Source organism: Polypterus senegalus, chromosome 5 (genome assembly GCF_016835505.1).
Source record: "Polypterus senegalus isolate Bchr_013 chromosome 5, ASM1683550v1, whole genome shotgun sequence".
Lineage (NCBI taxonomy): Eukaryota > Metazoa > Chordata > Cladistia > Polypteriformes > Polypteridae > Polypterus > Polypterus senegalus.
Window position 1 is genome coordinate 166,143,026 of NC_053158.1, and position 14,760 is coordinate 166,157,785.

At 40.7% G+C, this 14,760-nt stretch overlaps 1 protein-coding gene across 12 annotated transcripts in view; it reads left to right on the forward strand.

Annotated features, from left to right (window-relative positions):
- Positions 1-14,760, forward strand: part of dip2ca (disco-interacting protein 2 homolog Ca) — a 537,137-nt gene that overhangs the window by 289,089 nt on the left and 233,288 nt on the right. For 7 of the 12 annotated variants that reach the window (XM_039753583.1, XM_039753587.1, XM_039753581.1 and 4 more), the window contains exon 4: positions 10,028-10,177. In XM_039753583.1, coding sequence (XP_039609517.1) covers positions 10,028-10,177 — 150 coding nt within the window. The remainder of the gene's footprint in view (positions 1-10,027; positions 10,178-14,760) is intronic. The other 5 variants (XM_039753594.1, XM_039753586.1, XM_039753584.1 and 2 more) reach the window with 1 other exon arrangement.

The following is a 14,760-nucleotide window of genomic DNA, read 5'->3' on the forward strand; positions in this document are numbered from 1 at the left end:
ATGTTCTTGCCTGTATTCCTGATTGACATATTAAGAAATGAGATTTTTATTTTTAACAAATGGTGTAGGGATTTTGCCAGCATTTAAATGAAATCATTGAATGTCAAGGTACAATTCATTGCATTGATCTCATGTTATACCAGTACATACATTTATATAGTTTAATGGTTAAAACTGAATCCTTTACAAATGTACTCATTAATGAAAAAGAGCAGTGGCTTTAAGTGTAAGATTTGGATAGGATTCATTTTTACTGAAAAATCTTTTCCCATGTATGCCCTCTTTATAGTTTACAGAATACATTTGGTTGAGACACATGTTGTCTATTATAGATTTACAATATTTATGGTATTAGGATAAGTTAAACAATTACCGGATGGTTCTGGGCATACATTTTTAATTTGATTTATACGTTTCTATCAGCCAGGAAATTGTCCCCAGGGTCTAGAGTTCCCTATAACGATAGGTAATTATAACATTGTAAAGAATTTCTCTTAACGGCCCAGCCATTGTTTTTCATTCTGCCAATGATATGCACCTTGGAAATTGCTTTGAATGAACTAAAAAATGTAGATATTGTTTTTAACAATAGTAAAAAAAAAAAAAACTTAAAAAACTGAAAACTTTAATGCCAGACAGGGATATATTGAAAGCACTGCAGCATTTGGCCAGTATGGTGTAGTAAGTATTTAGATGTGCCTTGATTAACAGTAGAAACCATTTAGGGAACAGCAGATGTGTAGAAATGCAGCAAGTGCACTGATGAGTGATAGCCTACATGCTTTGAAGCTTTAATAGCAAAAGAACACAACGCGATTTCAGTTTCAGTTCAGCATCCACACCTGGAATCGGCATGTTTAAGAAAGCAGCATGGGCAAGGAGAAATTAGGGACATTTGTCAATGTTTTCGTCTGAGTTGTGTACTTGTGGAGCTTGTTTGGTCTTGCTGTGCTTTCAGTTACCTCTTACTGTCCAAAGAAATGCTATCAAGCTGATTGGTGGTGTTGCTCTATATTCTCAGGAATGTGTGTGTGCATGTCATGTTATGTGATGTTCTACCTTTTACCAACTATTTTCTTTATAGTAGATTCTGCATGGAACAGGTCAAAATGAATAGTTTATGTATCATTTCACCATATATTTAAACAATGAAACAACACTGGAAAAAGCATATGGCAAGAGTAATAATATAAAAATTTTCAGGTGAAACATAATAGTTTTAGATTAGTAGTATCCTTGCATTTTGTTTCAGGAGTAAAGAAATATGTATAGTACTAGGGCTTCAGTAATACTGAAAATTGATATTTTGAGCACTATTCCTATTTTCATCATCAATTTTAAAATTTGCATAATCAGTAAATATATTTAATCATTTCTAGGTGTAGTTAAACATTTTACAAGTATTTTTTGGCACTATAGAGCAAGGGTAGTTGTGCAGTTAATCCATAAACTTTATAAATAAATTTTGTGAATTTCCCCTTGGGATTAATAAAGTATCTATCTATCTATCTATCTATCTATCTATCTATCTATCTATCTATCTATCTATCTATCTATCTATCTATCTATCTATCTAAACTGTTCTTTGTTATAAATTAGGAACAGTCAGTGATAAGCATTTCAGCAGCAGTTTTGTGACAGCTAGCAAGTTCATTTAAAAACTGTATGTGCAAAAGGCAGAGAGAGAAAGGTCAAACCTAGAAGCATTCAAATTCCCATACCTTTTTTGTTTTGCTATGAGTACTGTGCATTCTTATGAAAATTGTCTGGTCAAGTAATTGGTGAACATGCATTTTAGGCTTGTGGCAGAATTGCTGTAATAAAAGTATAAACCAACTGTATTCTCAAACCCACTTAATCTAATTTAAGCTTGCAGGGGACTGGAGTTGCATTACGTTGCACTGTATACTGTATAGTCTGGTATAGTATAGCTGCATGAAATAGGAATTAAACTGACCATCAGAATTTTCATATACTTATTCTGAGAACGTTTTAAAAACAGTCTTCAGTTATAAATACGATAAGATGATTTTCTTTTATGTGTTGGTTTACCTGCCTTTTTGAACATAAAGTGAAGGCCTCCATTTAAAGTTTAGATTTTATAATATGCCTAAACATAGTGCTAGCACTATTGTTGTAGTTAACTCAAACATTATCTGTCATTTTTCCTGCTTCCTTAGCTCATGAAGGCTAAAGACCTGAGGAAACAGCACTGTACAAATTCATTGCTGCCATTGTTAGTTCAAAGCAGTCTAATTTGTAGCAATGTCAAAAGAACTTTTGATATTTGTATATGAGAAAGGCCAGCATTTATTTATAATACTGACTTAAACTGAAATTTACAAAAAAACAACCCAGTTCTAGTACAGCAAATCGTAATTATATGCCTGATTTGAACATGATAACAGAGACTGGATGAATTTTCTGACCTCACAAAAGCAACTTAAAACATACAAGAGCTATCAAGAAGAACTAACAAAAAATAGTTTACTGGCATCAGAGTATTACTTACATATTCGCATTTCTGGTATATTTACGTTAAAAAGTGTTTGCATCTACAGGTGTTGATTTATTTCATTTCATTTTTGCATCCTTATCAGTGTTCTGTTATCTTTTTTTCTCAATGGGCTAAAATATTTTTTCATTAATGTTATTTTTAATTAACAACGATAATTTTGAAGCTGATGGTGATGTAGTAGTTAGTGCTTCTGTTTCTCAATTGTACCATCCAGAGCCTGAACACAAGTTATGTGTAGTTTGTATATTTTTCCCATGGTCACATGGATTTTCTTTGGTACTTGTGGGTTGTTTGGCGTCTCTAAATTTATGTTTATGCTTATCTGTAGTTGTCTTACAGCGTACTAAGGTCACCTTTCATGGTTGGTCTGTGCCTCTAAAACAGTAGAGTGAAATCTTTGGGATTGAGCCATGGATGAACACAATATTAACGACTAGCTAAAAATGATTTTGTCCAAACAAACAGTTGAGGCAAATGAAAAATTAGAACCCTGTAACATTTAGCTGCTTAAAATCTGAAATGGTGATGTTCTGGTACATGAGCTTTATGCACTATAACTTTCTGCCCACCGTGTCCTCCACAGTGAAATTCTCATGCCTAGTTTAGTTGAACATTAGGTCAGGTCAGGTTGGAGACAATACACTGGCACAGTGCTTTGTCACACCCACCACACGACGAAACAGCTTGCGATCCTGGGCAACCCTCTAGGCAGACACGCGGTCCAGTCCCACCCCCCGAGAACTGACCATCTATCTACTGCAGCCAGGTGTTATGTGGGCATCCCCTTGGCCTGGTCTGCCTCGCAGGTCCTCAACAATGAGGATCCTGTGAGCTAAATCATCCTCTGTGAGTCGCACCACATGGCTGTAGAGCTGTAACTGACGCTCCCTAACAATGCAGGTAATGTGTCTCATTTGGGATTCGTTCAACACAAAGTCAAACCAGCAGTACCCAAGAGTTCTCCAAAGAAACAGAGTACCAAAGGAGTCCAGTCTTTGTGTCAGGTCACTGGATAGTGTCTATGTCTCGCAACCATATAGCAAAACAGGGAGCACCAGGACTCTAAAGATTTTGGACCATTGTCCTTTTGCAGAGATATTAGGAGCAACACACATCCCTTTCTAGCGACTGCATGATCACCCACTCTGTCTACTGACTTCATAGTAGGGAATCCATTCCCGGACATTTTTCAGTCCCGCTTTCCCGGGAATGAAACTGCTGTAATTCCCGGGAAACCGGGAACGGCCAAGCTCTCATATACAGCATGTAAAAATCGATCAAGAAATAACAGAGTTATAGTTGAAAACTGAAGACTTCATTGACGTCTCTCAGACAACAGCTTTGAACAGCAACTTGAAATTGCAATGCGTCAGTCTTTTGTATCTGCATTATCTGTGCCAAGATACTTGCCATCACGGCAAATGGCGGGTTTTCAGAGCAACGGCAAGCGCGGGCATTGTTTAGAACAAGTGTACCAGTATCTGATGACTGTGCTGCCTACTTCAGTGGAGAAAGAGTGTGCTTTCTCAGTGGCTGGCGTACTCTACACGAAGTACGCTCTCGCCTGGACGACCGCACACTGGACAAGTTATGCTTTCTACGCTCTTATTACCACAACTAACTAGATCAGGGCTGCCCACAGTTTTTCAGCTCGTGAGCTACTTTTAAAATGACCAGGTCGAAATGATCTACCTACATAAAAAAGTATATATATATATATATATATACATATATATATATATATATATATACATATATATATATACATATACAGTGGTGTGAAAAACTATTTGCCCCCTTCCTGATTTCTTATTCTTTTGCATGTTTGTCACACAAAATGTTTCTGATCATCAAACACAATTAACCATTAGTCAAATATAACACAAGTAAACACAAAATGCAGTTTTTAAATGATGGTTTTATTATTTAGGGAGAAAAAATCCAAACCTACATGGCCCTGTGTGAAAAAGTAATTGCCCCTTGTTAAAAATAACCTAACTGTGGTGTATCACACCTGAGTTCAATTTCCGTAGCCACCCCAGGCCTGATTACTGCCACACCTGTTTCAATCAAGAAATCACTTAAATAGGAGCTGCCTGACACAGAGAAGTAGACCAAAAGCACCTCAAAAGCTAGACATCATGCCAAGATCCAAAGAAATTCAGGAACAAATGAGAACAGAAGCAACTGAGATCTGTCAGTCTGGTAAAGGTTATAAAGCCATTTCTAAAGCTTTGGGACTCCAGCGAACCACAGTGAGAGCCATTATCCACAAATGGCAAAAACATGGAACAGTGGTGAACCTTCCCAGGAGTGGCCGGCCGACCAAAATTACCCCAAGAGCGCAGAGACGACTCATCCGAGAGGTCACAAAGACCCCAGGACAACGTCTAAAGAACTGCAGGCCTCACTTGCCTCAATTAAGGTCAGTGTTCACGACTCCACCATAAGAAAGAGACTGGGCAAAAACGGCCTGCATGGCAGATTTCCAAGACGCAAACCACTGTTAAGCAAAAGAACATTAGGGCTCGTCTCAATTTTGCTAAGAAACATCTCAATGATTGCCAAGACTTTTGGGAAAATACTTTGTGGACTGATGAGACAAAAGTTGAACATTTTGGAAGGCAAATGTCCCGTTACATCTGGCGTAAAAGGAACACAGCATTTCAGAAAAAGAACATCATACCAACAGTAAAATATGGTGGTGGTAGTGTGATGGTCTGGGGTTGTTTTGCTGCTTCAGGACCTGGAAGGCTTGCTGTGATAGATGGAACCATGAATTCTACTGTCTACCAAAAATCCTGAAGGAGAATGTCCGGCCATCTGTTCGTCAACTCAAGCTGAAGCGATCTTGGGTGCTGCAACAGGACAATGACCCAAAACACACCAGCAAATCCACCTCTGAATGGCTGAAGAAAACAAAATGAAGACTTTGGAGTGGCCTAGTCAAAGTCCTGGCCTGAATCCAATTGAGATGCTATGGCATGACCTTAAAAAGGCGGTTCATGCTAGAAAACCCTCAAATAAAGCTGAATTACAACAATTCTGCAAAGATGAGTGGGACAAAATTCCTCCAGAGCTGTAAAGACTCATTGCAAGTTATCGCAAACGCTTGATTGCAGTTATTGCTGCTAAGGGTGGCCCAACCAGTTATTAGGTTCAGGGGGCAATTACTTTTTCACACAGGGCCATGTAGGTTTGGATTTTTTTCTCCCTAAATAATAAAAACCATCATTTAAAAACTGCATTTTGTGTTTACTTGTGTTATATTTGACTAATGGTTAAATGTGTTTGATGATCAGAAACATTTTGTGTGACAAACATGCAAAAGAATAAGAAATCAGGAAGGGGGCAAATAGTTTTTCACACCACTGTATACGTATATATACATAAAATATATGTTGTCGTACCTTGCATAACTGAAAAACCTTTATGGCACAATAACAATTCAATACATTTATAGTCACTACAGTATTTGGATTTAATAATCTTCATGTGGGAAAAGGATGACTCGCATAAATAAGTAGAGCCGAATAATGCAGTCAAGGAGCTTTTGAATTCAGCCGAGTGGAAAATGATGGCTGTCTGATTAACGGCGATTTTAGTTCCCTCTCCTTTTTCTTTCTCAGATTGCTTTTCGGAAGGAAGTCGGTTTCATAGTTTTTATGAACAGTTCGAAAGTGCCTTTCCACATTTTCCTTCTTTGAAATAGCAATGATAGTTTGACAGATCAGACAAATGCACTTCGATTGTGACATTGTGAGGAAAAAAATCCTCTTCCAATTCCACATTCAGCCCTTTCCCTCCCCAAACAATTTTGTTTTTAAATCCATTCTTTAGTTGATATAAATTGGAAGGCTAACTAGATCACTTAGATAGCCGGAGTTTTGCAGTAGCTCCTGCGTTTGATGGTGCGTGCGGGATGACCAGTGTGTTAGAAGAGATCTCGGACTGGCTGCCTTGTATGTCAATCCATAGGGAGGATATATGATAGACTAACGTTTAAAAAAAATTTTTTTGAATGCAACGCGATCTACCTGTACTACCTTTGCGATCTACTGGTCGATCGCGATCGATGCATTGGGCACCCCTGAACTAGATACATGTACTTATATGACAGCATGAACTGCTTGCAGTAGTTTTATTAAAAATAAGTGTCGGTCGTTCTAAAACCGTTCACATGTGAGATGCCAGTGTACTGTGTCATCCCCGGGAGCCTGGGATTCCCGGGAATGACATGCGGGATTCCCTAATTCCCAGGAATGGATAAACCCGTCCAGGAATGGATTCCCTACTTCATAGGAAGCATCACCAGAGACATGAATATCGCTGCTGAGTTAAGTAAACCTCTGGACAAGGGTCAACACTCTCTCTGCAGACAGACAGACTGCTGATGGCTATGCCCAAGAGGGTATTAAAGGCCTGGATCTTGCACACTCACAAGCTCAGGCACTCAGACTCCCGACTAAGTCTTTGAGAGCCCATTGACTCCACGAAGATCACAGTATCGTCAGCAAAGTCAAGATCAGTAAATCTTTCTTCACCACCAGATGCCCCACAGCTGCTCGACACCATGACCCTGCCCAACACCCAGTCTGTGCAAGTATTGATCAGAGTAGAAGCAAGAACACACCACTGACGAACTCCAGAGTTAACTGGGAAAAACGCAAAGCTTCTGCCTCCACTCTGCACAGCACTCATAATATCAGTGTATAGGCTGGCCATGATATCTTGCAACTTTGGCAAGGATGTGTCAATGGTAGCCTTCTTAGGCATAAACAAGACTCCTTTGATCGCAGGTAGGTAAGCAAGTGATCACGGATCCTAATAAGGATGACCTTAGCAAGGACCTTACCCGACACCGAGAGCTGTGTTATTCCCCTATAGCTGCCACAATCCAGGGTTACCATTCTCTTTCCAGACAGCGACGATAAGTCCACTTTTCCAGTCATCTGGGATGGCATCCATCTACCAGATGGGAACAAATATTGCTTCAATGTAAGGAGGACAGTCTTATCCCCAGCCTGGAGGAGTTTACCCCGGGTACCACAGATCCCTGCATCCTTCCCTATCCTCAGTTACCCTCAGCTGGTTCACCACCTGTGCAATCTCTGTGAGATTGGGTTGTTCACGGCTAATCAGCCTCAAGAGCCGTTGAACCAGAGATGTCCCAATGTCAGCCAAGCGTGTCACAGTTGTGACTCACTGGACTTAGTAGAACATACAGTATTTAAATTTAATTTTTGTATCTTGCACTTCAGTCACTAAGATTTTTTTATTTAATTAGGGACATTTTTTAAAATATATTACCTCATATCCCTACTGACTTTGAACATGCTGAGAAGCAGTGAAAGAAAAGATGACTGCATCAGCACAGTAGCTACATTTTTTGAAAAATGCATTGTAGGTGCAGAAACCTTAAAATCACATTGGATTGGCAGACACTTCTAATACTGGTTCAGTAGTACAAGGTAGTCCATGGAGTGCATGTAGCAAATACCACTCCCCTGTCTGTCTGTTCTCACTAAATACATATGTGCTGCTTCCTAGTTTGTAAATTGAGGCTGAATTCCCACTCATCTCAAGAAAGAAAGAAAAAAAAATTAAAGGCAGGCCTGCTCAGTAGTTGAGCTCATAGAAGATGTACATTGATTAGTTTGTCTGGCCAAATGAAATGCTGTGGTGGTTTAGTCAGTAGGCTGAAATGTGACATTTAATAGGACTATCAAGCATCCCTGATATCTGACATAATAATATTCTTAACTTTAATAGCCTTCTTCTTGCCTTTTTTAATTAGGAAGTTTATAGTCAATATATTAAAATGCCTTATCAAAGTAAACATTTAAAGAAAACAGGAAAATAAAAATTAAATAGAGGATGCACACTCCCCAAATGAGTAGCAAACTGTGAACCCTGAAAAAAAACAAAACAAATTTAAATAATATTCTGAAACAGACGTCATCTACTGATGAATGAATTGTCAGCCATATCTAACTGCCAGAGTTTTTAAATCTAACCTGCAATCAATCTTCAAAAAATGCAATTGGCTGAACACTCAGCTGAGATTCCAGTTGCAAAGGTAAAGCTAACAAACATCCACATAGTAAGAAGAAACATTGGTCTAAAGCCAGATGTAATTTGAACTCATCGTAAGGTCGGAGTGAAGCAGCACTTAATAGCTATCATAATCCTGGATTTGCCAGTAGGCCTCAGCAAACTGAGGATTAATCTTTGAGTTGAATATGGCACTGACCAGGAACCCAATATAGATAACTTAAAGGTGGACCTATGCTAGACGTGAGTCTTGTGGGTTTGAAAAATAAAAAAAGACCAGTTAGACTTCCTGCCATCTGCAGCTTTTGGGAGACCACTGCATAAGGCATTGCAGTGTTCTATGCAAGAAAAAATAAAAGCATAAATGAGTTTTAAAAAATTAAATAGTGTAGAATTTGATAGGGTCAATATTTTCTTGGATGGAAATATGCAGACGTACAAGCAACATTCATCTGTGCATTAAAGGCAGCCATCTTTATCCTTAGCTGCATTCTGCGCTTGGTAATTCCCTTTGACCTCCAGTTTTCCGACTTGAACACGTTCTGTATGACTCACTTCTCATCCTCTGTTGCTAAGGGAATAGAAGTGGCGTTGGTTTGTCTGAGGCTCTCAGCCCCTTTACAGTTCTGTCTCATGTGCTACTCATTTCACTTTAGGAGGTGGAATGAACCCTGTGTTTATTTTTTAAATTGACAGCTATGGAAAAGTATTTTGATGTTTTTGGATGATTTATTTAATTATATATTCATTAGTTAATTTAAATTAATTAATTAAGCATTTTTAACATTTATCTCATGTATTTAGTTTTAATTTAAGTTATCTTGTAATGTTTATAAATATGACAGAAGTTGGTGTCATTGCTAGAAGAGTGAAGGGCACCAACTTTAAAGCATGTGGACATTATTTTACATAACTCGTTCCCCAACAATAGCCTTTATTCTTTAGTAAAGGTGTGGTTTACTAAGTTCATTGTCTTTAATTTACTAATTAAAAAAATTGCATAAAGTAAGTTCACAAGTATGTGATGAGTGCAAAGTATATTACACAACTTGGTATATTTGTACATATCTGGTTACAGATGAGATATGGCGTGTAATAGCTGGCTACTTTCTAGAAATAGTATTCTGTTAAGGAGCTGCTTTTAGATGGTTGTATCTTTCTTTTTTCCATGTTCATTAATATCTTGTTCATTCATGACTTACTCTTCTCTCTCACTTTGAAGCTGATTCTCACCAGATTTCTTTCTTCAATATTGTTACTCTCTGGATGGGAGGGTAAAGGGCACCCAAAAAAAGTTGTTCCATATACTGTATTTGTGTATTGTGTCTTTTACACCATTTTAGTAATTAGATTTCTGCCTGATTTAGTTTAATTTTGTTTAACCTTTAGCCTGATACTTGTTCATAATAACGGATTACCACTGGTTTTATTTATTCATTTTTATTTTTCTCCCAGATGTACATACAGAGGCAGTACAGGCAGCTCTGGCCAAACACAAAGAACGGAAGATGGCCGTGCCCATGCCCTCCAAGCGCCGCTCACTGGTGGTGCAGACTTCAATGGATGCTTATACACCCCCAGGTGAGCTACATAAACCAAGCAGAGGTAATGTCATCGCTGTGAACATTGTAAATTGAAAGTTTTGCTGTGTGGAGTGTTGCTGCTCACCTGCCCAAAAAGCATGTTTATTTGAATTTTCTGAAACCTTGTGCTAATGAAAGACTTTTTTTGTGGATGTGGAATGGCCATAGCATGGCCCTAAGTTATATTAGTAAAATGTAATAACAAAAGAAAATGTTTACCCTTTCTGTGTTAAGAAAATGTTGTTTTTCTTTATGTTTTCCCCAGTATTGGCATGTATATCTTTTGTGATTAAAAAAATAAATTCTCCTCAGCTAGAGTAGCCAAAGCCATTGGCCAGCTGCTCAATTACTGTAGAAGCAATTCTTGAGGAGATTGTCTACATGGGCAGTGCAAATTTGGAGAAGGGTTATGACCATGCAAATCAAACGTAACAGAACCAAAATTCAACCCCCACCCAAAAGAAAGAGAGGAGAGCCAGCCGTCAAAGCGAATCTTTGAAGCAGCAAGGAAGGAAGAGTTTTGAACAGATTTTCTGAGTGAGAATTTCATTTTTCTCAACTTCAGATAATGTAGGACATCAGTTACCCACTGACTACAAGGTGGCGGGTTGGGTTTCTTCCAGTTGAGCTAGATAAGTCTACGTACTAGTAGTGAGGTAAACGTAATTACAATGTGTTTGTTGTTCTGCACTTTAAGCCCATCTGGAAGTCCACCAAACACAGCTGTTAATGGGTTAGGAGTGATTGTGACACCAAGGCTGTCTGACAGGCAGTTAAAGATTTTGGTACAAAATGATGTTAATACATGTGGCCTAGTAAAACTAGAGCTCGATTGCAATATTCACAGGTTGTCATTGCCATGGAATCATTTTGGATAGTTTTAATCAAAGTAAATGCACTCAATTGAAGATTTTAAGTTGAATAATTGAGTAATTTGCACATATGGAGCTAGAGTGTATTCTGTGGATGGCTACTTTCCACTCCTTTTCTGAAATGTTAAGTGAAAAATCCTTTCCCCATTATGCCCTTTAAATCTTACAACGGGGTATATTTCATCTCCTATCCTGTTTGTGATGCTCATTGACAGAGTATCAGGGCACACCTTGGGGCTGGACACTAATCAGTTTGAGGACTTAATGCTTGCACATCTGCTTTTTTGGGATAATTTTGTGATCAGTGAAATAGAGAAAAAAGTAGAAAGATAAAGTCATACACGGAGCTGCTGGAAAGGCTGCCACTCGCAGTGGCACCTGAGTCATAAAGCTCTTATGCTCTTATTTAAACTTTGTGAGTTCTGAAGGGAGACATTCTATTCGCAGCTTCGCTTGGTGGTTGATGGGTGTCCACAAGGTGATGCTCCTCTGGTCATGAGTGACTTCAATGCAGCCACTGGCACTGACAGGTGCTGGGTATGGGGATTGTCTCGGTCGCCATGGGTCTGGTGACCGTGGTGAAAGTGGCTCCATGTTCCTTGATTTTGCAAAAGGTCAGGGGCTACGAATCGCTGGATCCTGGTTCCAGCGCCCTGAACCACATCGTTGGACTTGGTACACCAATACTGGTTGTGCGGTGAAGGAGATCGACCACATCCTCATAGGCAGATGCTGGAGGCTCTACAGAAATGCCCAGTTTGTGAATTCTGACCACAGACTTGTTGTTGCTACTCTTAGGATCCTGCTTAGGTTCAGTAGGTTACCACCTACTAGGAAAATGAGCCTGGACTTGTCCAGACTCCAAGACCAGGCTGTTTCTTGGGAGTTGGCACACAGTTTTGTGAGGAACTTGCAGATTTGGGTACAACTGCTGATCCTAATGTGATGTGGGAGACCTTCTGTGACAAGACCCTGAAGGTTGCTAAGGGTGGTGTTGGTGTTACTGGTGTTCCCAGAAAGAGGTGTTTCATCTCGCAGGGCACCCTAGATATCATTGAGAGGAGTCGCAGTGCACAGCCCAATGGTAACTCTGGTCTGAACCGGGAACTGAGAGGGAAGGATGCAAGGGCTCTGAGGGCAGATAAAGAGGCATTTGTTAGAGGAATCTGTGAGCAAGTGACGCACGATCTGTGGTCTAGTGACCCACGTCCTGCTTACAGAGTAATCGAAGCAATAGGTAGATAGATAGATAGATAGATAGATGGATACTTTATTAATCCCAAGGGGAAATTCACATACTCCAGTAGCAGCATACTGATAAAAATAAACAATATTAAATTAAAGAGTAATAAAAATGCAGGCAAAACAAACTTTGAATAATGTTAACGTTTACCCCCCCCGGGTGGAATTGAAAAGTCGCATAGTGTGGGGGAGGAATGATCTCCTCAGTCTGTCAGTGGAGCAGGACAGTGACAGCAATCTGTCGCTGAAGCTGCTCCTCTGTCTGGAGAAGATACTGTTCAGTGGATTCTCCATGACTGACAGGAGCCTGCTCAGCGCCCGTCGTTCTGCCACAGATGTCAAACTGTCCAGCTCCATGCCTACAATAGAGCCTGCCTTCCTACGCACATCTGAATCTGTTCCTTGGAGAGTCGCCGTCTGGGCAGCTGATGGAACAGTCCTTACGGATGACACTGCAGTTATGACCCACTGGGCTGGCTTCTTTGAGCAGTTGTTCAAAGCTGATCCTCCGGCTAGGACTTTGGATATCTCTAGGAGGCTGATCCTCCAGTTAGCTGTGAACCACCCAATCTCACTGAGATTGCACAGATGGTGAAGCAGGTGAAGGGGGGGAATGCTGCAGGGATCTGTGGTATCTGGAGTGAACTTCTCCAGGCTGGTGCTAAGGCTGTCCTCCTGGCATTGCAAGCAATCTTTGCTTCCATTTGGGAGACTGGCATCATCCCAACTGACTGGAAAATGGGACTTGTCGTCCCTATCTGGAAAGGAAAGGAAAGGAAAGGGGATAACACTGCTCTCGGTGCAGGGTAAGGTCTTTGCTAGGGTCGTCCTCAATAGGATCCTTGATCACTTGCTCACCTATCAGCGAGTGGAACAGTCTAGTTTTTACGCTTAAGGAGTCTACCATCAACCACATCCTAGCACTGAGGGTTCTCATGGAGCGCAAATGCGAATATCAGCAGGGTTTCTTTGCAGCCCTTATCGATTTTCATAAAGCATTTGACTCAATTGATCAAGCTGCCCTGTGGGACATCCTGATTATAGTTATAGACGGGGATGAGCCGTCTCAAGCTGCCTCCACGGCATGTAACCAGCCAGCGGAGAGAGACGAAGCGGCCTTTCCGAGTGATGTGCCCCTTAAGGTCGGCCCGGACCCTCTCAGCCTTTTGTAGTTTCAATTTAGAGAAACACCGGCTTCTTTTAGAAGTGAACAGTGGAATGACAATTCCCTTAAGTTTGCCAAAAATGCAGTGGTCCTAGTCAATGGCCAGCGCACTGTGATGGAAAACAACCTTCTGTATCGCGTAGCAGAGCATGACGGGCAGGAGAGAAGGTTACTGCTTATCCCACGGACCTTCCGGCGGCAGGTGTGTGAGTCAACACATGCCCACCTCCTAGGTGGCCATTTGGGCACTGAGAAAACCCTGGATCAGATCAAGCTCCGCTTTTATTGGCCGGGAATCAATGAGGAGGTTCGTCGCTTTTGCACTTCTTGCCCAGCGTGTCAATTGTGACAAATTCCTAGGAAGGACTGTGCTCCTCTCATTCCTATTCCCCTAATTGATGTCCCCTTCCACAGAATTGGGGTTGACTTAGGCGGACCCCTAGAGCCCTCAGCCCGAGGACACAAGTACATTTTAGTCCTCGTGGATTATGCTACAAAATACCACGAAGCTGTTCTGTTGCGCTCAGCTACTTCTAAAGCCATCGCATGGGAATTAGTAGTTGTCTTTGCACGAGCGGCATCTCTAAGGAAGTCCTGACAGACCAAGGGACACCTTTTTCCTCAGAGATGTTCAAGGAGACTACCAAGTTACTTAAAATAAAGCATCTAAACACCGTGGTGTATCATCCTCAAACCGACGATCTGGTAGAGAGATTTAATCAGACTCTCAAAAAAATGCTTTGTAAGGTGGTCAGTGAGGATGGAAGGACCTGGGATCAGCTCCTCCCCCTCATCCTTTTTGCCTATTGAGAAGTCCCACAAGCCTCTACAGGGTTCTCCCCTTTTGAATTATTGTATGGGCGACAACCCCAGGGCATATTAGACATTTTAATAGAAGGATAGGAAGAAGAGGCTCTTACCTCTACAAACATATTGGAGTATATCGCGCAATTACACAATAGATTTTGTAAAATTCGCCTCCTCCTTAAAAGTCACATGGAAGAGGCTCAAGCAGCACAGATCCGTTATTATGATCGAGGCACATCTCTCTGGGAGTTCCGCCCGGGAGATCGGGTCATGGTCCTAGTACCTACCTCCCACTCTAAGTTACTAGCCCATTGGCAAGGTCCATACAAAGTTAAGGAGGGGAAAGGACTCGTTGACAATTTGTTGAGTCAACCCAATCGTTGGCCGAGGGAGCGGGTTTATCATGTAAATACCGATCCCTCCTCCGGTCAGCCCCGCTCACTCTTTGCTCACGTAAGTAGCCTTAACTTTGGTGCAGATTTAAGTCCAAGACAGTGACGGGAGCTGGAAACAGTTATC